Source organism: Acomys minous (genome assembly GCF_964271855.1).
Source record: "Acomys minous genome assembly, chromosome: 11".
Taxonomy (NCBI): Eukaryota; Metazoa; Chordata; class Mammalia; order Rodentia; family Muridae; genus Acomys; species Acomys minous.
In genome coordinates this window covers 37,777,405-37,800,240 of record NC_140492.1, presented here as the reverse complement: position 1 = coordinate 37,800,240, position 22,836 = coordinate 37,777,405, and the positions used below count along the sequence as shown (strand labels likewise).

The window sequence follows — 22,836 nt, the reverse complement described above, 5'->3', positions numbered from 1 at the left end:
ATACTTTTCCTATTCTTGTAACCACCAACACATAATGGTAGTGAATGTGTTTGGGATACAACAGAAGCCTCCATATCTGTTCACAGAAGAAGTTAGCGTAACACGTCACAGCACTATAGAACTAGAGTGCCAGTATAGGCAGACTCAGACAGTCAAACATAGGAAAATACTTCTCAGTAACTTCATAGCTGTTTTGGGTGAGAGTGGTGTGAACGCCTTGCACTTGCTCATAGAATCTGTCCAGCTGCTGAAAGGAATAGGGTTTCCTCGGACTTCACAAATGCTTTTACGTGTAGCAGTCAGACATTCCCTGCCCACCTCTGTGTCGGAAGCAACATCTTGTCACTTAATAGCTAGAAATCTTTTGGTGTCTTCTAACATAGAATGCAACTAGCTTCTAACAATCCCAAAATGAAGAATGTCATCAGGTAGCATTTCGGGCCTGTAGGAAAAGCTTCCTCCATTTTGCTGTGCCGACCTCTCTAATGTACCCACCCATGTCTTTTAATTTTGCCTTGACTTATGACTTTCTTTGTTCTGTGAAACTATGAAAACGTCATGAAACTGTTTTCACATTGAAATGTGGCATTTGGGATTATCTAAATCTGTGTTTCTGGCCCATGGTCGCTCAAAATCTATTTACAGAATAGATTATCTCTTATCCCCTTAAGAAAAAGTAACAGGCTTAAAATACTTTACCTTTGAGATAAACCACTTTGTACATTTCTTAATTCCTGTTATGTATTGCTTTTGATCAGTTTCCACCACAGACACTGAACCTGTAATTCTGAGAACCGAGGCGACAGTGACAACATTAGGTAATGACCTGTTAGTCTTTACGTGCATTCTCTGCTCACTGTCTGACCCATTTCTATCTGGGTCAGGGGGAATTTTCTTTCATGAAAATTTCCTACTGTTAATTTTATTTCACATTTTAAATATGCCAAGCATACTAAAATCATACTACTAGTTATATGTCTCTCTGATGCTCCTAGAGACCCCACCTACTCTCTGCGGGACCTGGAGATATGCCCTCCCGTTATCTTGCTTTGCAAATGCTTCACAGAGCCCATGAGTTTACTCAGTCCTCGGTAGTAGTCTACATTAAAGATAAATTTCAGACCCACTTCAGAGTGCCTACCCCTTAAGCTCTGATTCTTGAGTTCTTTTTATTTTGAAGATATGAAAGACTTCCATTGTTTGCAAGTGATTTTTAGGAAGTGTAACAAATATGTATAAATACTAATTTTAATGGGTTTCATCCCTAACCTGAGCCTTTCTAAGGACAATTATTCAAAATCAGGTTAGCTCGGGCCTCTCTGATATGATACTGACATAGTGTGTATCTGACTTCCTTTGCATCTGGATCCTCTTTGATGCTAGCAACTAACAACAAAGGTTTCAGAATAACAAAAACAATATTATATGTTATGTCTCCAAAACTGTCAGCAGACCAAAGCTGTTTTACATATATATTACTAAGAAATAATTCCAAACCAAAGGGACAATTTTTTTTTCTCTAGACTCCAGAGAGCCTGAGGTTTCAGGAACCTTCCCTTCATGTGTTTGCCCTTCTTAGTTCTGAAGTCACACAGCCACAATAACCACTTTGCTTTCTCCAGCTCCAAAACCACCACGGCCAAGAACTCGCCGCCCACGTCCCAAACATAAAACCACCCCAAGCCCAAAGATACTGCAGACTAAACCAGGTAAATGTGGCACTTGGCTCATGTAGCTCTTCAGTGGATATGGCCAAAGTGGTAGTTACACTTGCCGTTACAGGTGGAGGCTAAAACCACAGAAACAGCTGCCGCTAGCCTGGTGTTCCGCCAATCCCCATGACTTTCTCACTCTGCTTTCACAAGGAATTCCTTGATATTTGAGAATTGTACATCTTTTTTTCTTTCCTCTGACATTTAATTATAATTTGCTCTTCGGTTATAAGTTAGAAAAGTATCTATTTGGCATATTTAATTCAAGAATCACACATTTTATTAAGCGCCACTTTAGCCATATGGGCTATGAGAGGTAACGAGTGACTTAGCTGAGCAAAGAAATAACTCTTGCTCAGATATCATAAATAAAAATAAAGAATAGGAGGAGCAGGTGGCCACTGTCTTACCAGCTGTTGGGCACATAATTAATTCTGCAATAAAAATGTATATAGGGGCCAGTACATGTAAGGTAGACTGCAAACTTTTAGTCCTATAGACTTGCCAGCAAAAATGGGCCTGAGTCCTATAGAGAGGGAGGTGGTGTGGTGACAATAGAAAGCTAGGAACTAGGAGCGTAGCCTGATTGAGAAGGGCAATATTTGCTCAGTTGAACAATGATGTTATTTTTGGAAAGCCCACAAAGAAGATCACAGATGCCCAACTTCTGTGATTGCTCGAAGCATCTTGGCGTGTTCACCTACCCTTCAGAGTCAGGTCTTTTCTGTCTTGATAATGAAGAGATATAGTCACAAGTTCCATAGACTACTGACCCTCCCGGTATAGCTCTTTTTTGCTTTTACTCAAACATTGGTCTTCATCTTTTCTCAAAATGGACTCGTGACAAAATCAAGCATTGTCTCTTTTGGTTATTCTGCACTGTCTCTGTCAACAATCGTGTTTAGCATTACTCTGGGATTTATTTTCTAATATATGGTCTTATAAGTTATGCTTTAACATTAATATCTCATAATTGTTAAAAAAATAATGCTATTACGTGCATAATATATTTTAAGCAGAGTTTTCTATCACATTATTTGCTAATATAAAAACAATCAAAACCTATAGCTAATTCTGTATATAAATAGGCAAAGTTGTCATTAACTATGTATAAACACTAAGGTTAGAGCCAGGCTGTACAAATATCTGTGGACTACTATGTAGAAACACTGAAGTTTTTGGTATTTGTTGTTATTGATTATAGAACTGATGCTAATCTGGTAAAGTTTACATTTGGGAGAATGTGATAGATTTTCTAATGGGTTTAACATTTCCTGGCTTTAAATTGCTTTTGGTTCTTTCTCGCAGCAGACTTGGGACCCATCGCTCCTGAGCCATCTTTAGGTAACTTTGCCTTTCACTGTTGAGCTTTGTTGAGTAGATGTTGGCGACATCTCCTGGTGTCATGCTCTTACAGGACTCGTCTCAACGTGTTGAAAAGTTCCTTACTTTTTTAACAGAAAGGTACCTTGACTTAATTCAAGATGGCTATCTGATCCATTCCCTGCCTTGAAACTGTCACATCAGTGAGTCTCTTTGACTAGGTCCTCCTTTAGGACTCTGGTGCAGCATCAGTGATGGTGCGGTGAAACTTCTCTGAGAAGTCTGATTTCTATATTTCAAGATCTGTGCATCTGTCTTTTTGGTTCTGCTGATGTTTCAGTGGTTTTCAAAACACTCTAGTAAACCACCCAGTGCATCCCCCAGGCAGAGTCATGTTAAACTAAAGGCGTTATTGTGGAGTTGGTTCAGAGTCCACAGCACTAGAGTTGAATGTGGATTTATAACCAATTTGGGGTTAGAGACACGTTCAAGAAAATAGGGATCACTCCTAACTTATATTTCTTAAATGTAATTATACCTATTATTTTTGTCTCAATTATTAAAAGAGATCTGCAATATACTAGAGCAAGATTTTCAAACCCTAGTGACAGGATTTCCTAGCTCAGACTATTAAAGGCTTTTTTAAAACTCAGACAGGATGCATCAACCTAGGCATCATGTATGGACTCATCAACACCATGTTAATTCTAAATTCTCTTCATCAGCTTCAACAACAACAAAAAAAGTCCGCCGTCCCCGTCCCAAACCTAAAACCACGCCCCATCCAGAAGTACCTCAGACAGTATTGGGTAAATATATGCTTTGTGATTTGTTCTCTGTTAGAGGCTATCCTATACATCTCTTTAGGGGAAAACCACATGGTTTTCAGGAGAACATCATATGGCTATGACCCTTTGCTTCCATTTTTAGAGTATTGTCTCTCAGTGACCACTTTATTTATGTTTCTTACTCTGATTATGTTCACATCCTAAAGATGATACTGCTTAGTACAGTATTGACCAAAAAATTATCTGCTCACATCTTCATTAAGCTCTCACTCGCTCTCCTGAGCATCATCAGTGCATGGCTCTGTAGTAGGAGGTTTGTTTCATCTACCAGTTAAAGCTGTTCCTGCAGAAACAGAAAGTAATGTAAGCCAGGGTTGATGATGCAAGTGTGAAATAAATATCACTATAACACAAATGACACGTATTAGGAACTTTGTAAAAATTTATATAAGAAAACACCCAAGGAAGTTATTAAGAAATTAGCACAGGATTCATAGGTTTGAAGAATGGAGGAACAAGGCTAACACATTGAGAACATGCAAAAGACTTCCCAGACAGAGGATAATGTACTGATGCTCTCTGTCAGATCTGTCAGATGGGCTCACAGAATGAATTAAAGGAACTGGGGAACTGAAATTATCTATTTGAACCTATGAGACTTAATGGTTCTCACTTCTGCACAAAACCCTTCTCTTTCTGTTCACTGGAAACAAAGATAACCAAACCCAAAGATGATAAAAAAAACTACTAGTTCTTCTTCATCTTGTTAAATAACAGTGTTCTCCAAGGACTTCACCTCTTTTTTTTTTCTTTTTTCTTTTTTATTCATTCTATATCCCAATAGTAGCCCCTCCCTTCTCTCCTCCCACTCCCATCCTCTCTCACTCTTTATTCTTCCTCCCCTACTCCTCAGAAAAGGGAACCAACCCCCAACCCCACCAACCCACACCAGCACATAAAAGTTACATCAGGAACGAGTACATCCTCTTCCCCTGTGGCCTGGCAAGGGGGAAGTGATTTTTTAAAAAAAGCAGGCAACAAAATCCATAGCAGAGAAAATCCCTGCTTCAGTCACTAGGGTACCCACAGGAAGCCTGAGCTGCCCATTGGCTACATCTGTGTAGGGGCCCTAGATCTAATCCATGTATGGTCCTTAGTTAGGGCTTCAGTTTCATCAAGCTTCTCTGGGCCCTGGTTGGCTCTGCTGGTCTTCTTGTGGAGCTCAATACTACTCAGCTATTAAAAACAAGAACATGATGAAATTTGGAGCCAAATGGGTGGAACTAGAAAGTATCACCCTGAGTGAGGTAACTCAGACCCAGAAATAAACACGTGGTATATACTTACTTGTAAGCAGATTTTAGCTGTATAGTAAAGGATAAACATACTATAATTCACAGACCCAAAGAAGAGGTCCCAAACAAGGAAGACCTAAGGGAGGATGTTTAAATCTCACTCAGAGGAGGAAATAGAATAGATGGTGAAAGCAGTTGAGGAGAAGGAACAAGGTAGGAGACAGAGCACAGAGAGAAATGAGAGGGGAGGTCAGACCTGCAGAGGCAGGCCAGGCAGGAGGACAAAGGGTCTGCAGAGAGAAGAGAAACGGTGGGCAGGGGTATCTCTCTGACAAGCTGGAGACATAAGATAGGGTAGGTTTCTGGGGTAACTCTAGCTGAGACTCATAGTAACAGGGGTCATAGAGACTGAAGAAGATAACCCTCTAACTAGACAGAACTCCTAGTTGAGGAAGGAGAACACCAAACCAACGCACAAAACTTCAAGCCTAAATTTACTCTGCCTACAAGATGTGCAGGGATAAAGATAGATCAGAGATTGAGGGAATGTCCAACCAATGCCTGGCCCAACCTGAGACCCACCCCCATGGGAGAGAGCCAAACCCTGTCACTATTAATGATACTCTTCTATGCTTCCAGACAGGAGTCTAGCATAGCTGTCCTCTGAGAGGCTCCAACCAGCAGTGGATTGAAACAGATGTTAACATTCACAGCCAAACATGGAGTGAAGCATATGGAGTCTTGTGGGAAAGTAGGTGGGGAGGATATAAGGATTTCACCTCTTAATGGGTGTGGTTTCAGCTTCCTTATTCCTATGAACATCCATCGTACATTAAGTATAGTGTGACCACAAAACTTCCTAATTTTTCCCTTTCCTTCCTTCTCACCCTATATTCCTGTTTCTCTCTGGCACTAGCAAGTCACACATCTAGCACATACTCAAGGAAGGATATAAATACAAACTTTTTTTTATCTGTAGTGATACAAAGTATTAACAAATCAGTAGGGATCACCATAGAGTCGATAAACTGTTATGTTTATGTTTAGATATCTGAACTGCTCATTACATCTGGCATCCATCACGATTTGATGATGGATGGAGTTTTTGATTTTGCCTTTTATGGAAGTTCTGGGTGTCTTCCCACCTTTTTCTGATGATGAGTCAGATTATCTGTACGGGTTCTCATGTTACTTAAAAATGGATTCTAGAGTTCTAGAAGGAGTGTTCACTCAGCTAAGAAGGCTGTGATTAATCTCTGAATCAAATGCGTATATAGTGGTTCTGTGGAAAAGTATCTGAAGGATATATATATATATATATATATATATATATATATATATATATATATATATATATATATATATATTCATTTTCTCCAGACCTAAGAACATTAAAATTAATGTTGGAGCCTGGGAAAACTTGTTTTTACTGCTAAGGTGAATTTTCTAACATTCTGTGCATTCATAAAATCTCTGGTTTCCTTTATTCTTTTGATCAGTTCCTGCTACAAGCCTTGAACCAGTTATTAGAACTGAGGCTCCAGGGACAACACTAGGTAATGCCTTATCATGTCCTTCCACATCTGCATTCCCTGCCCATTTTATCATCTTCATAACCACTGTTCCACAAAGCTTCTGTGGCTTCTATCCATTCAGCTGCTCACTGTGTTTGAGTGTTAAAAGGATGTCCTGTTTTTATGAGAGCCAACGTATTGAAAAAACATGTGTAATATCCATATATGTGTATAGACTTACTATCACATCTTATATGTGTCCTATCCCTGTTTCTGTGTATATCCTGTTTATCACATGCACATTTTTGTTATGCGGTGTCCATCTCTGTTCATGTCTACAAGGGAACCTATGCATCATCTAGGCTGAGTTTACTTTGTGTAGCTCTTATGATGTGATAGGTTGAGGTTTGTTTTTGTTTTTTGTTTGTTTTGTTTTGTTTTTTGAGGCACTAAATGTCTGCATTTTCACCGTGTGCATGGTTTTATTTTGGTTTTTACCATTTTAGGGAATGATAAAAGTTTGCTTTCATGAGCGTGAAGATAGAAAATGTATTCAAGGCTGGTTAATTGCAGTTATTAGGACTATCATTAGCATGGAACCACCAACACCCACCTGATCACATTGTAACTCTGCGACGTGTTGGAGAATTTCTCCACTCAGGAATCTTTATGAGAAGCTATATTCTTGATATATACATTTTTATATATTCATGAATTTTGTTTCTCAAAAAAAAATACAAGTGACACAAGAAAGCACAATATAAAAACAGGGACAGATATTCCAAATCTTGGACAGGAAATTTCTTGAAACTCAAGAAACTATAATAAGTGTATTCTTGATCACTGTTTCTAAAATCCAAAATACTGTATTAACCAGAGATTTTCTTCCTTCAGCTCCCAAACTGCCTCACCAACCAGGCCATGCACATCCCAAACCTAAAACCACAAGGAGTCCTGCAGCACCTCAGACAGAACTGGGTAAATGTGTAGGGCCTGGGTTAAGAATTCTGGCAGCCCATCCAAGCATGTCCCCCAGAAAGTATAATGGCAAGTGGTGTCAATAGCTCAGACAAGGGATAAAGGAAGATGAATTCTTATGCTCTGTATGCTAAGATTTTTTTCCAATGGTTGTTTTTCTGGCAAGGCTACTCATTATGAAGTGTTCATAGTAAACGACAGGAAAAGTATATGTTTGTACTAGTACAGGATGTTTTAGCAGTTACTGTCAAGTCCTGTGAATCATAGCAGGCACCAGGTCAGACAACAGTAAGTGCTCTATATGGTGATAGAGAGTAGACGCTTCAGTCTTTGTAGAGCATATTGTCCATGCAGCAGCTGCTGCTTCTGCTTCTTCTGCTTCTTCTGCTTCTGCTTCTTCTTCTTCTTCTTCTTCTTCTTCTTCTTCTTCTTCTTCTTCTTCCTCCTCCTCCTCCTCCTCCTCCTCCTCCTCCTTCTCCTCCTCTTCCTCCATCTCCTCCTCCATCTTGTTTCCGCCAACCATTTATAAATAAATGTAAAAGTAATTTCTACAGGGATATCCTTGAGGGGATATAATGGGGAGGTTCAGAAGGGTGAGAGCCATTGAAAGGAAGCACCCTCTTATGAAAAAGGTAAGGCGTATAGGAATTAAATTATTTTAACGAGACTCCTTCAGCTAATGGTCTATAGAACACATTGAACAGTTGTAAACATCGAACTTAGGAGCTTAGAGTACATCAGAGAATTGATTTGTGGCCAAAATGTCTTTGGGTGTTGGACAAGGCTGCCTTGCTATGCCACAGACAGAGTGGCTAGCTGCCCCTTGTATTGTTTTCTTAAGTAGTCAAATTAGGATCTTCTCAGTGAGTTGGATTTGGTCTAGTTATCAGTCAGCTCTGGTCACTATAACAAAATGACTAGTACAGACTACTTAGAAAGGAGAGGTCTATCTAGTACAAATACTTGAATGCTTATATTTCAGGGGCACATCAAGGCTCTGTGGTAAAGGCTACTCCCTGCCTCGAGCACCTCATGGCGTGGTGCTATGGTGGATGTATGTACAAGATACAGAAAGTAGAAAACTAGAAGATTAGGAAATTTCAAACCAGGAGCATAGAGGACTAGATTAGCCAAGGGCTTTTTAGTCTATAAAAATAGAGCTCTGGAGAGCTTAAAGGGTCACACAGAACCTACCACATCGCTACGCAAGCATGTCTCATGCTGTCAATAACCTGAGACCTTCTCACTAGATCCCACATCCAGAGGTACCACTGCCTTCAAACATCATTTGGAGACTAGGATTCAGAGGACACTAGCCATATACAAATCATAGCTATCTCTCTGGTACATTAAATAGACTCAAACACCAGAGAATGAAGGCAACTTGAAGGCACTTGGCATACACTTTGTAGGCCAGTACCTACAAAGTTCCCCTTGTAAGAGATGGGTTGGCTTCTAAGAGCAAAGATACCATATTCTCTTTTTAGAGAGTTGACCACATGGCTTAGTGGTTCAGACATGTTTCTACCCTGCTAGAATTCTTTTCCAATGGATATTGTAGGTTTTATAAGTTTTAATGTTTGGAGTGGTAAAAGCTGCTTATTTTGTTTTTGTTATTTTTGGCTAGTTGCTATTCCAGTCTTTGAGCCAGTTACCCCTTTAACAGAGGATCCAGTGACCACAATAGGTAATGATGTTCCTGACTCTTTACCAATGCTTTCACTGTTCATTGCCATAGTTGTCACATGTTGCCACCCAATTACATTCCTCATTTTATTCGAAGTGAACAGCCTTAGAAGTACTCACCTCTTGCTCATTATACGCATAGCAAGCCCTGGTGTGTATCTAGCTTATGGGATTGGTCAGCCTCATAACTCGCTTTAAGCTGTTTACAGGCTGCTTTATCATTTTAGTGTAACCAATTTGGGGGGAGGGCATTAAGACCAGTTTCACGTATCCTTGGTGTGTCAATCTCTGATTTATGCAAGCCAAGCTACAGCAGGGAAATTTCTTTTGTCTGTTAATACTATGTGCTCAATGAGATTTAGTAGGTTGAATAGCAAATTATCAGTGTGATTTAGTAGTTTAAATAGTGTATCATCAGGTTAATATCTTTAACTAGTAAACTCCATCCTTAATATGGATTGGAGTTCTCTATATATATACACCATAATTTAAATGATTCCCAGCAATTTTATTCCAGTCATACAATTCCAGGAGACATTTTTGAAAATACTAGTCTCTTGAAAATACTAATATTGACTTTCTGAATGAATAATTTCAATTCATATATTGATAGTTTCCCCCCAAAGTACCATCAATAACAAAAGATAAAATAACATAGTATGAGGTACAACTTTCCTACATTGACTGGAACTAAAGAAAATTCACCAAGCTTTAAAATACCTATAGTTTTTTAAATTGTAATATGCTGAACCATAACAAAAATAACTCAAGCTTGCCTCTTATTAATTTCCAAAAATGTCTGAAAGAACACAGTCTTAAAGCTACCCAAGTCTAGATGTACTGGGTCTCTTAGATAAACAAAAGGTCCTTGGTTCAAATAGCCTGGGAGCCACAAATAGTGGCAAATATCACATCATTATAGGTTCCCCCTAGAGAGGGGACTTGCAAGAGGCTGCTCCATGCTAAAGGCTGGCAAGACCTTTACAATTGGAAGAGATACGTCTAATCTTCACTTTAACTGAGAGTTGTGGGGAAAATGTTTTACTTCTCAGTTTGGAGGCCAATGAAATCATGAGAAGTTATTTTTGGAATGGCTGCTTGTGTATTTCTTAACTTTAGAGCTTTTTCTACAGTCATTTTTTTCATGAGCCTGGTCTCTATTTTCTTTTTAAGTATTCAAAAACACAAGTTAGCTTTCTGTATACTTCTCACAAAACATTAGAAGCACATGTAAGGGCATGGGTAAGAATCTCCTGACATTTTCCAGGTTAGAGTCAGGAATAGCCTGCCTTCACATTACAAAACAGGGGCAAAGATGATGCCTGTCTGGGAGAGCAGTGCTAGCTGTAGTTTGGCTAGTCTGGACAGGAAAATTGGCATTTGCTTTGAGTTTTGGACAGCTGTTGCATAATCTTACAAACTGACTTCTTAACAGTGATCTATTATTACAGCTCTGGAAGATACAACTCAAAGGCCAAAGTTCTTCTAGGTCAGGTTCTCCCAAGGCCTCTCATTGGCTCATAAAAGGCCGCCATGCTGTATTCTCACATGGCCTTTTGTCTATGTACACACACATGCCTACTGTCTCTTCTTCTGATAAGGACATTTGACACATTGGAGAGCCCTGACCTTATGATCCCTCAGTTACACCTTTAAACATTATGTATATTCACATACATATTTAAGATGCAGTGCTGTGTTAGCAGACTCATTTTGAAGTAAATGTGTCTGTTTCCACATGTTTTTAAGAAGCTCATATTCGTTAATTCAGTTCCTATTACAAATATTGAACCTGTTAGAGACCTTGTACCTGTTACAGACCTTCAAACACCTGTTGCTTTTAGAACTGAGGCCCCTCGGACAACACTAGGTAACAGCCCTGCTTGCCAAGTGCTTCTATTGGTCATTGTATAATCCACTAAGTCTACATCCCCGTGAGCTGGCTTTTCCTCCTTTCTGACAAAGTACCCATCAGCTACAGAGTTCAAAGCATCTTAAAGACATCCTTCCTGTTGTGTTTCTGAGAGCTAAGCATGAACTTACCTCAAACATTAATAGCCACATGTGACATTTAAAATACCATGTTGTCATGTGCATCACAGAGCAGTGTTCTGTATTACAGCTGAGCTTTAACCACTGTTGAATGACTGTCCATCAATAGAAGCTACTCTTATGTTCCTTGGCGCACCTATGTTTGTAGACCTATTAGTTATTGTACAGTATGTCTGTTTCCTTAGTGATATTATTTAAGTAATGAAATGTACATAATGGTGCATATAAGTAATAAGTTAAGTAATGATATATTTTACTATAAATTTGACATATTGGAGATGACCCATCTGAAATGTTAAATTATAGGCCTCTACATTAATATGACCAAATCTCCCCAAACCGTCATTAAATGATTCCTCCTTCTCAGACATTTTCTTCAAAGTAAGGGTTTATGACTTTCTCCAAATGAGTCTGAGTCTTCTTGCATTGAATGAGCAACTCAACTGTGAATAGAAATTTACTCCCCATCACCATTAATGACAAAAAGACATGTTTCTTTAAAAAGAGTGAAAAATCCACTAAAAGAATGATCTCCTGCATGTTTATGAAATCTGGGAGCTACTGAAGGGTCTTTTTTTCAGTATCTAAGACCATAAGAAGGAAAATAACACAAGGCTTCTCTTTCTTCAGCTAGCAAAATATCACAAAGACCACGCCGTCCACGACCCAGACCTAAAGCCACATTGAGCCCTCAAGCACCTCAGACAAAACCTGGTAAATTGGGAGTTACATAGCTTCTGGGCAAGCCTGGCGGTCTGTCTCACCATAGACTTAATCAATGCTGGTAGTAGGCCGTAGGAGCTCTTACACTCCCTGAGTGTGAGGCCATTAAACAGCACCAGTAACTTCTCTGCAGGTGTTGTAAGGAAAATATGGGTGGGTGAGAGCTTGTAGGAGCCAGAATACCTTACTCTTTTTACCTAGGGCCCTTTATTGCAACTTTGTATTTAGTTAATTTCACACTATGCATTTCTATTCAAGTCTTAATAGTGAAACAACACTAGCAAGCCCAGTATATTTAGTTCAAGGAAACAAATCCTAAGTCCTTCATGTCTTCCCAGACTCACATTTACGATCATAAATAATATACCCACTGAGAAGGCCTTTTTTTTTCCTTCTTACACAATAAAATTGAGGACATGATGCACAATATGCCCACAAAGTAACAATCTGGAATCTAGAAAAAGATAGCATTAAGATTGGCTGAAGTTTAGACTACAGTTTACACTACAGGATTCTGGTCAATGGAGAAAATAGAAAACAGAGGGACTAGACGTATGTATAGGTCATCCAGAAATACAGTACAGTGCAAACAGGCTGTCGATGTTCACTCTGTTTGTTGGTGATACTGCATTGGAAGGGTCCATCACACCAACAGAAAAGGGGACTATGAGGATTTGACTCAGAGCTCGTAGGATACAGAAATACTAAGTCACACACAGACTCTAATTTCCACCTTTTATGCTCGTGGGGAAGACAGATGCTACATTGGGTGTTAGACTAGTCACCATCTTGATGCCTCTCTCTTATTATTTGTATAGAGGTGTCAGATTCCATAAGAGTAGCAAAATCAACAAAGCCATGTAATGACTAATTTTTATATATGTTTCAAACTTCTGTTATATCAGTGTTTATTTAAACATAGTAAGTCATGTTCTTTTTGGCTTATTTTTAAAGGATATATTAAGTAAATGCATTAAAGTATTTTCTATTGTGGTTTCTATATTGGCTACAATTCATTTATTAAAAACCTTGCAGAATGCCATATTGACTTCTTTGCTATACTCAGGGTAGTTACATAGCTGAACCCACCAACCCTCATGACAAAAGTTTAGCAAACTCTTAAAAATCATTTTTTTCAGATAAAAAGTTAATTATATTATTTCCCTTCAGACAGTTGATATTCTGCTTATATATGTTATATGTACGTGTTCAACTTAAATATGCATTTTAAATCTCTTTGGCTTGTTGTGTTGTTTTTGGCCAGTTCTCACTGCAGTCCTGGAAGCTGTCACTGTTAGACCTGAGGCCCCAGTGACAACACTAGGTAATGCTGCTAAGTTGTCTTCCTAACAGGCACCCTCCTTGTCGTATTGAGGGTTTCATTTCACTTCATGTGGCCATTGGGTTATATTCCTCTAAAAATTATGAAGGCTTTATAACTACCTCCTTTTAAGATCCATCCATGAAACCTCTTTGGGTCATTTATCTGCCACTTTATCTGCTTGAGGTTGTGTCCTCTCTTGTCTTTTGTTTGAAAGGGGACTTTTGCTGCAACTGTGTTTCAAACATGTTAACAAGTCTAAGCTATGCAGAGAAACCATTAGCCACTTCATGGTGCCTGAGCGACCCATGGCACATTTATATAATCCTTTTTTCTATGGGCATAATATTTTGTTGTTTTATATCTAGTTAATTTTTTTATTTTTATAATTATATAGAGAACAATCACAAATTTGAAAGATTAAATTATAAATCATAGATAACGGAAATGCCCACTATTCATTCAAATATAGGGATTATTTCTACCTATTTTAGTTCTACCAATCACCTTATGAAACTTAAATAATAATGACTGGCCTTTAGGTCTATAATTAAATGGGAGCTTTTTTCTTCATAGAAGTTATTATGATTGAAAAAAAAACTAGATGATGAATATGTGAAACCAACAAACTATCATCTTTTTTCCTTCCATGGCTTCCTGACTCATAAATAATGAAAATATAGCGTAATTTAATAATGTCTTTCTTTAGCTTCCAAAACATCACAACAAAAACATCGTCCACGTCCCAAACCAAAGCCTATGCCGAGTCCTGAAGTAACTGAGTCCAAGCCAGGTAAAGCATATGCACCCAGTTTAAGCAACCTCAGCAGTGTGAGCAAGCAGGGCCATGGGAGTTATCTGAGTGATGGAGAACCTCCAGTGTATCCCCAGGAGAACAATGATGCATTTATGGGGGAGGGGTGCACTGTAGCTCCACTGAACAGATGTTAAGCAAAGGAGGCTGAGTGAGGGAAGTCTGTGGGCAGTTGGATACCCATCACTTTCAGTGTGCAACCTTCTTAATCGCCAAGCATTTTTGTAACTTCCTTTTATCTCTTAAAAATAACATGTCTTCAGATAATTAGATTCCGTTGAGATAAAAAGCGTTTATTAGGTACCTTCCACGTCCTCCTAATCCTATTAATACTGGATCTGAGTGAAACAAATCTGGGAGATACATTTTGACTTCCACAATTTCAAGAGAGTGGAAGCCATTCTTTTTTTTAATATGATTGAAGATGGCATTGGAAGAATCTTCACAAGTGCGAGGTTAGTTTTCACAGTATAAACACAAAGTGTTGGGTACATAACGAATATCTGGAGCCAGGGAAGAGAGATGAAGTGACGTTAGAGCGTGGCTGACTAGAAGAAAGGAGGGGAATGCAAGGAGGAGGAGAAAGAAATGGCATTGCTGAGAGGCGTCTCTGGAGCGTAGCTGTGGAGGAGCCCTTCCTGCAAGATTGCTGAGAAATCCTTTCTGTATCTCAGAGGCTCCTAGGACATGCAGAGCCAAGATCCTTGGGGTGTGATAGGACAAGCAGAGGACTGGGCTGGCAGACACCAGCGACCTCTTCCTTTTCATGAGAGCACGCTCCTCCTCTGTCTGTGATAAAGGAACTCCAGTTCTCCGCGATGTCCACACAGTTCACTTTGAGTTATTAATCATAGGAAGAATGAAGACTAACAAAATGCTTACCTGACTTAGATCTGATGGATTTTTTTTAAGAAGTCAGCTGCTTGCTTTTTTTTTTTCCTAGCTTAACAGTTTTTAAAAGTGGCTTGTTGTCCTAGACGATATGCTATGCTAGGAAGATTCATAATGAAGAAAATATTTTACTTTTCAGTTATATAAAATAGTCATTTGGTTTATTTTCATACCTTTGCTCAGTTCCTACAAAAGAACTTGAACCTGTGACCCCCAGAACTGAGACTTGGGTGACAACGAAAGGTAATAATGCATTGTGACCCAGCCATGTCCTCCTGCCATTGCCAAATTCGTGCCATCAATGTCATAGATGTCATAGTCACATGTTCTGCTTTCTGTGGCGACACCATCATTCTCTTTGCCGCTCTATGAAAGTCTTCATTCCAAAAATATTGAAAACCATGGCTCCTCAAAGAACTCACCTCTTGTGAGACCCACCATAAATCTAACTAACGTCATCTGTCGGACCTGTGACCGTGTGACACCCTTTTGTCATCATGTGTGCTTTGGAGAATGTGACTCTCAAGAGCGATTTTCACAATTTTAACAATCTCCATAGTATCAAGAAGTTTCCTTAAAGATCTGAAGTTTTTCTCTTAACTAGTCGTTCATTCACTTTTGCCATGTGACATCTCTTCTCTGAGTGACATTTCAGTTCATTGTGTGTGTGGTCTTTCTTTAACAATCTTTCAAAGACCTCCTGGTCAGTCATCATCAGTGCCACCATGTTTTAGCAGTGATTCTCAGCATTTTTGTGTGAGAGTGGTTCTCCATCTGTGGTGCAGCCTCAAATTGCCTGAGTATCTCAGTTGGGCTGTCCTTGAACCCGTGCTTTTCCTGTCTCAATGTCTCAAGTGCTGGGGTTATAAGTGTGTGCCACTGTTCTTTGCTTCTTAATCCCTTTATTCTATAAAAGTTCTATTTTTGCTCTTCAGTTTTGGACCTATCCACATTTTATATGCCATCCCTCTTCCAACAGGCCTTTGACTGTAAAGAGAAACAAGAGCTTATCATATGGGTGAAATTTTTGAGTTAAAAAGTTGAAAAATCCAGTTGCCTAACATATGAGACCATCTGATGTTTTACTGAATTCAGCTCCATTTACTCAATATCTTTTGAGCTACGGACTTGGTAATAATGAGAATTTTCTCTCTTCAGCTGCTCAGCCGCCAAAACGAACCCGTCGCCCACGCCCCAAACCCCAAACCAGGCCAACTCCTGCGGCTCCTCTAACTAAACCTGGTAAATCAAGTTTTGGGTCACAGGGGTACTTACAGCAGCTCTGGGAAAGCCATGAGGAATGCCAGCCATAGGAGTGCTAGCTCATGTGGGCGAAGTGCTACACGGTCCACTCCTGCCACCATGCCATGTGTATAAGGAAAAACATCAGGGTCCTATGTGGCAGCTCATTTGCTTGTGATCTCTGCATAAGAATCATCTCTGTCACCACATATCTTATTCGGTACTATTAATTACATTCTCCTCTTAAAGATAGAATGTGAATGTCTTAAATAGTGCTGTTAAGGGAAGTTCATCTTCAAGGAATAATTCAGAAGTTTGGATCTGACACAAAAAAGCATCAGTGGTCTTCCTATCCATCTAGAATATTCTACTTGTGTAAGGAGAGCAGAGAGCTAGCTGTTCCTCTCAGAACCACACTTATTATATGTCCCCTATCCTGGTTTGTTGAGTACCTTTGTCACAAGTGAGATCTCTGCCCAAGCCTACATGTGAGCTCTCAGAGCGCAGGTGGCTCATTTGCTTTATCCTTGGCTATGCCTCATGCAGAAGAAATGTTGTTTCCCCCACACATTTAGACATGTTATTTTCTTAAAGCTTCTATACAAAAGCCCGTGAGCACAGAAATTATATCTGTGCAGCTTTGGTAAAAAATGTCTAAAATGTCAAAAAGTCGTTGTCCTGAGATACTGCACATACCTAGATGAATAATACCTTGACTGTATTAAGACATTTACACAAAGTGTAGGCAGCAACCGAGTACTTCTTAAAGAAATGTTTACCAGGGTACAATGTGACAAAATCATCAAGTAACGGGTATTAAATTTCAGACAGTTCCTTGAGCTCACTCCCATTTATTCCAGTAAGGGTATGTTGTTGTTTTTCCTGACTTCTCACATATGTTTATTTCATTGCCTTTAATTAGTTGCTGCTACAGATCTTGAACCCAGTGCTCTTAGAACCGAAGCTCCTGTGACCATGGGTAATGAGATTGTGTGTCCTTCTAATAGCAGTGCTTTTGCTGTCACTCCATCACGTCGCCAGTTCTTCTGTGTCTCAGGACCATGCCATCATCATCATCCTCTGTTGTCACTCCATCACCATATTTATCTTGAAGTTACCCTCGGTTCCATGCCAAGTTATCAGTTGAATTCACGAGCACCATGCATGAATCTAACTTCAGGACATCAAACGGCCATGTTTTAACCCACTGCTCAACACTGTGACATGCGATCACATGCATTTTAAAGCGGCGCTAAGTCTGTGTTTTCATGTGAATCTCCATCTGTCATATTTATGCTGTGCATTATGAAGATATGCTTCTTTATTCAGAATCCTTTTTGGTGAACTAGAGCCTTTGCGATACATTGGAGAAGTAGTTTTAAGGAATAACGATCGTAGTAAGTTGTCAAACTTAAAGGTGCATGTCCTTGAAAGTTCAAACACCGTTTCCATGATGGAGACTCCTTTCCTAGCAGATTTAAAAGTCGTTTTTGAATCCAGGACCACTTTGAGGTTTTGATGAGCACATTTCATAGTCTGTTTTCATATTTTTCCAAAAATTAACTTTTATTTGTATAATTATTTAGACAGTAGATAAGTAAAAATCTATATGTAGTTATCTCAGTATCTATAGATGGTCAAGGGGATTACTGTATTTTTTGGACCATAAGACACACCTGACCATAAGATGTACCCAGTTTTTAGAGCAGTAAAATAAGAAAAACAGTAAAAATAGCAATTCAACCATAAGACGCACCCTAATTCCCTCCCGTCACACACACACACACTTTTGGAGGGAAAAAATGCATCTTATGGTCTGAAAAATGTGGTAATAATGATTTCTTTAGTGTACTCAGGAAGGCATCAATTGTGAAAACGGGACCAGCAGCATTCCCACAGTAGTGAGGGGGCAGGCAGTCTCTCATGTACTGTGATGAACAGTTAGCTGTGTACCATGCCGTCTTGCAAGTCTATGTTATGAGAGAGTGAGCACCTAGCCATGGTTTAGCCAAATGTGGAAAAAGCAAGTGTCTCTTTCCTGTTAGTTTTGAAGATAAAGATATTCTAAAATCAGCCCAAAAGTGAATTCTTACATTTGTCTTTGGTTTATTTTACTTCTTTCTGTCCAGTTCTTGCTACAGCCCTTGAGCCTGTCGCTCTTAGAACCAAGTCTCCTGAGACAACAACATTAGGTAACGGCACTGTGTTCTGGAAGGCTTTTTCGTCTTGCTTGTTTTCACTTGCATTCCATCATCATCCTAACATCACTGTCATCTGCCTTATTAGATTGTCATGCCATCTGCTGCTCATCATCTTCAGATACTACTGCTTCTTGAGAATGTTAAAAGTTCCAGTTACCTCTTTTAAAAGCTACCCACGGACCTAGAGCATTACTGTACTTGCTATCTTATTTGAACTCGTCATGCATTTTTGTCTACACAGTGCTTCCATTTGAAGCTCAATCGAAAACTTAGCTAGTAGTGTTTATATCTTACCTAGGCAGAGCAAGTTATAACATTATCATGGTATGATGGTGTCTTGGGAATGCTGAAAAAATTCACTGTCAACCAAAGATCCGGCCCTACGGGCTTCAGCTTTAGTTTTGTTTTGCAGTTGGAGATTTTATGGCTCTCTTCATTCATTGACTTTATATGTTAAGTTTCTTTCTCAAGAATCTTTGGTGATTAAAAAAAAAAGCCTAACAAAATAAGAGAAAATATTTTTATTAAAACAAACAAATAAGCAAGCCAGGCTTAAGAGATGGCTCAGTGGCTAAGAGCACTGACTTCTCTTTCAGAGGACCTGGGTTCAGTTTCCACCACCCACACGGAAGCTCACAAATGTGTATAACCTGAAGATCTGACACCCTCAACATAGGCATACATGCAGGCAAAATACCAATGTGCATAAAACAAAAGAAATAACTTTTTAAAAACTATACTTGCCTCAATTTTCAAGAAAAGATAGCTTCACCCAAGTCTTTTTTCCCTAAATCCAACAGCATAAAATTAATATAAAATTTCTTCCTTCAGCTCCCAAAGTACAGCGGACGCACCGTCCCCGCCCCAGACCTAAAACCACAGCAAGTACTGATGTGTCTGAGTCCAAGTCTGGTAAATGTGGAATGCTTGATTTGAGCACTGCTAGCAGTCTGTCCCAGATGGGCCCCAAAGTAATATCTGCAGTGGGAAGATGATGTTGCCCTGCACATTAAGTAAACTAAGGCATTGGGTCCAGTTACAGATGCTCCTCCTAAGGAACTTCCCATAAGAGCATGGCTTCAGGGAAACTTGTCCCTAACTCCCCTAGTAATTTGGTTTGGATAAAGTTCTTCTCTTTATTGATGAGATGATGGTAAGGTTAGCATTAGTCATTCATGGTTATGAATTGCTATATTAGCATTGAAACATAAGATCTGTTGCTGCAGCCTTGGTTACATAAGTAGATAATTGTTTTCAACTTCCAAGAAAGACAACACACTACTTCCAAATATGCTTTATACATACTGCCTAAAGAAAAGTTCAAAGCTGTCTTCCATAGTAGTTATAACCAGAAAACCAGATACCTAGGAATTATCTTATGTGGAAAGAATTAAGATATATGTAGCCAAGCTCAAAGTAATTGTGAATATTTTCCACGACCTTTTTGGCTACTGTGACCAACTTTTCAGAAAGCAACTGCTCGCTTCCTGTTAGTTCTAGAATTTTAAAAACATGTTTGTCATTTGAAACTCGTGTTTTGAAAGAAAATCTAAGGCATTTTGTGGGTGTTGAGCTTTCTCTTGTTCATCTGTTGCTTTTAATTAGTTTTTGTTCTGGGCTTTGAACTTGATATTCATAGTGCTAGGTCTCCAGAAACAACCCTGGGTGATGATGTTCATGACATTTGGTGAATGTTTTTGCCCCCTCCTGGTTAAAAACCCATCTGCTGTCATGCCAACACTGTTTAGTCTTCAGAAGAGTGTGGTTAGGATACTATTTCCTATTTTATAGTCAGTCATGGAAATTCAAGAGTCACCTATTTGTTATTTATCAACCACTCTTGGAGCCACCCAAAGATATCAATATGCCATGAAAATCTCCTTTGAAATACAGAGGTCCATATTTTTGCTCCTCTATTGGGTAGTCAGATCTATAGAGTTACAATAATTAAGAGGCCTACACTTCCTCTGAGCAATCTGTTTTCCATAAACTCAGTGTGCTATGCTTATTATTCTAAGTCATGAGCTTTCTCTATTATCAATAAGAATAAGTTGTATACAGGAGCTCCAGCCTCCTCTGCCACTGATGAACGCCTCCAGGGATGACTGATAACGCTGGCTCTTTACTAAGTGGTGACCTTGCTGGGTAATTCATGAGTATTAATATTTACTACATTAACAGATGAACGCTGTGGCTTGGTTTCTAACGGAACCCTTAGTGATGTTCAGTAATAAATGAATGATTTCTTTCCATGGAGGATGCTTTCAAATCAGGAGTCGTAAATTTTAGCCTGGGAAGGGTTAGATAGCGACTTTTCAGGCTTTCTTCATCATGACTGCTTACTCAAATATTGTAGGTGAGAGGCAACAACGCCAGTGTGTGAGTAGACCCCGGATCACTTTGGTCCATATCCCAATTAGACTTTGAGCTTCATACCATTTTCACATTTTACATGGCATAAAATATTGGGCATTTTCCCACCATGTAAAATTCTGTAAATAAAAGTTTCACAGGCTAACTTAAGTCTTCTTGTTCCAGCTCCCACTGAACTGCAAACTGTTGTTTTGAAACCAGTGACCTCACCAAGCCTAGAAATTACACAAAGTCAATCTGGTAAATTGCTTGATTTATCTGCCTGGCTGTACTAAGAGCTTTAGAAACATACGGAAACCCCCCCCCCCCGGGGTTCAAATATAAAAATTCCTCCTTCCATGGTTGTATGCTAATGTTAAATTAGCAATACTTTGTCTTCTATTATTCCATTGTATACAAAATATCTATCTTGTTTCAGTGAGTTTGCTCTATCACATACCTGATTAAGTGGTCAGTAAAACCCCTGAGGCCTGATTATACTTCTTAATTTCACCCACAGTTATAAAGATGCTGTTCTATTAAGCAGTAAGCTAAATGTGTGCTCAGCCACCTAAAAGAATGCTAGTTCCCTTGTAACCACTGAAAAGGGAGAACATTATTTTAATAAAGATTTAAGTTCCTTAAATATAGAGAAGCTTTTAAAGCATACTGTCCTTCAAATTCCTAACAAAATTTGAATGTCAGTATTAGGAATACTTATGCTGTTCTGGAAAGCTTGGTTTTGGAAAAGCTGAATTCTGTTTCTTAGCATAGGATTCTGATTTCTTTATAGAATCTTTTAATTAGATGAGGTGGCGATTTAGGACGCCTGTTGAAGATGTATGGTGTGCTTATTGATGGTAGCCAAAGCGGTTGTCGTGTTGTGGACTCAGCTCAATTATAAGGCCTTCCTCTCCTGCTCTTGCTAATGTAATTGTTTTTACCAGAACCAGGCAACAGGGTCGTTTACCAGCAATCCAGCACTCTCCTGAATAGTTTGTTTCATTTGCCTAATGTTTATAGCACGTCCTTGACCCATTGTCCCATTGCTTCCTTTGCTAGTTTCGGATGACCTGGAGTTGGTTGCACTTAATACTGAGTCACTACAGGAGACAATAGGTAAAAATGTGCCCAGCAGGGAATCAAGAATATGTGCTTTTCCATCTCATTGCAAAATGCATCATTGGATGTTGTCATGCTTTGTGACATTTCATAGCCACCTGTTCCTTGTGTCTTCTCTGTGGCTATCCAGAGGATCTTGAGAGCCATCATGCATGTAGTAACTCATGCTAGCTAGAATCTGCTATATATTACAATGCAAGTTACATAGTTTCCCTAGCTTCCTCTCAGTTAATAAATTCATAATTTTAAAAGTTGGATTATTCTTTGTATATGTATGTACACATGACTTTTATACATATGTGTACATGTAATTTATTATTTTCATATCATCTTAGCATTTATTTTTATATTTCCAAAGGACTCATCCTATAACTTTTTTCATTTCTAAAATACTTATGCAAAAATATGTAAGGAAGTAAAATGATCTACTGTACTCTAGGCAATAATTGCTGTAATGGACCCTGATAGCCATTTGAGTGTGTGTGTGTGTGTGTGTGTGTGTGTGTGTGTGTGTGTGTGTGTGTATCTGTCTGTCTATTTTTGTTTCCCATACAAAAAGCCTTCATTACCCAGCTTTATTTTTACTCTACTAAATTGCAACAATTTTCATAACTAACTTGTGCTTCCAATTAAATTCAGGGTTCCATGAAAACCTGCTTTATGCTACCCACTACTAACCAGCCATTTCCTGTTTCTTCCCTAGCACCAGCTGAAACTGATTATGTAGATACCACCAACAAAGACCCTCTCAGGCCAGAGGAGCCAAGGACAGAAGGTGGTAAAGGTTTTCACGCTACGGTTCACTTATTCTGCTGTTTGGGC

The 22,836-nt window shown here is 39.1% G+C and overlaps 1 protein-coding gene across 2 annotated transcripts in view; it reads left to right on the top strand.

Annotated features, from left to right (window-relative positions):
* The window catches only part of ABI3BP (ABI family member 3 binding protein), a 207,617-nt gene that overhangs the window by 135,232 nt on the left and 49,549 nt on the right, over positions 1-22,836 (top strand). The window contains exons 25-42 of one of the 2 annotated variants that reach the window (XM_084801538.1): positions 759-818; positions 1,623-1,709; positions 3,021-3,056; positions 3,761-3,844; positions 6,618-6,674; positions 7,527-7,610; positions 9,238-9,297; positions 11,979-12,062; positions 13,336-13,395; positions 14,102-14,185; positions 15,281-15,340; positions 16,256-16,339; positions 17,262-17,318; positions 18,469-18,531; positions 19,372-19,452; positions 21,079-21,153; positions 21,955-22,011; positions 22,718-22,789. The exons of the other annotated variant lie outside the window; for it this stretch is intronic. Coding sequence (XP_084657664.1) covers positions 759-818; positions 1,623-1,709; positions 3,021-3,056; positions 3,761-3,844; positions 6,618-6,674; positions 7,527-7,610; positions 9,238-9,297; positions 11,979-12,062; positions 13,336-13,395; positions 14,102-14,185; positions 15,281-15,340; positions 16,256-16,339; positions 17,262-17,318; positions 18,469-18,531; positions 19,372-19,452; positions 21,079-21,153; positions 21,955-22,011; positions 22,718-22,789 — 1,245 coding nt within the window. The remainder of the gene's footprint in view (positions 1-758; positions 819-1,622; positions 1,710-3,020; positions 3,057-3,760; positions 3,845-6,617; positions 6,675-7,526; positions 7,611-9,237; positions 9,298-11,978; positions 12,063-13,335; positions 13,396-14,101; positions 14,186-15,280; positions 15,341-16,255; positions 16,340-17,261; positions 17,319-18,468; positions 18,532-19,371; positions 19,453-21,078; positions 21,154-21,954; positions 22,012-22,717; positions 22,790-22,836) is intronic. 2 annotated transcript variants of the gene reach the window in all.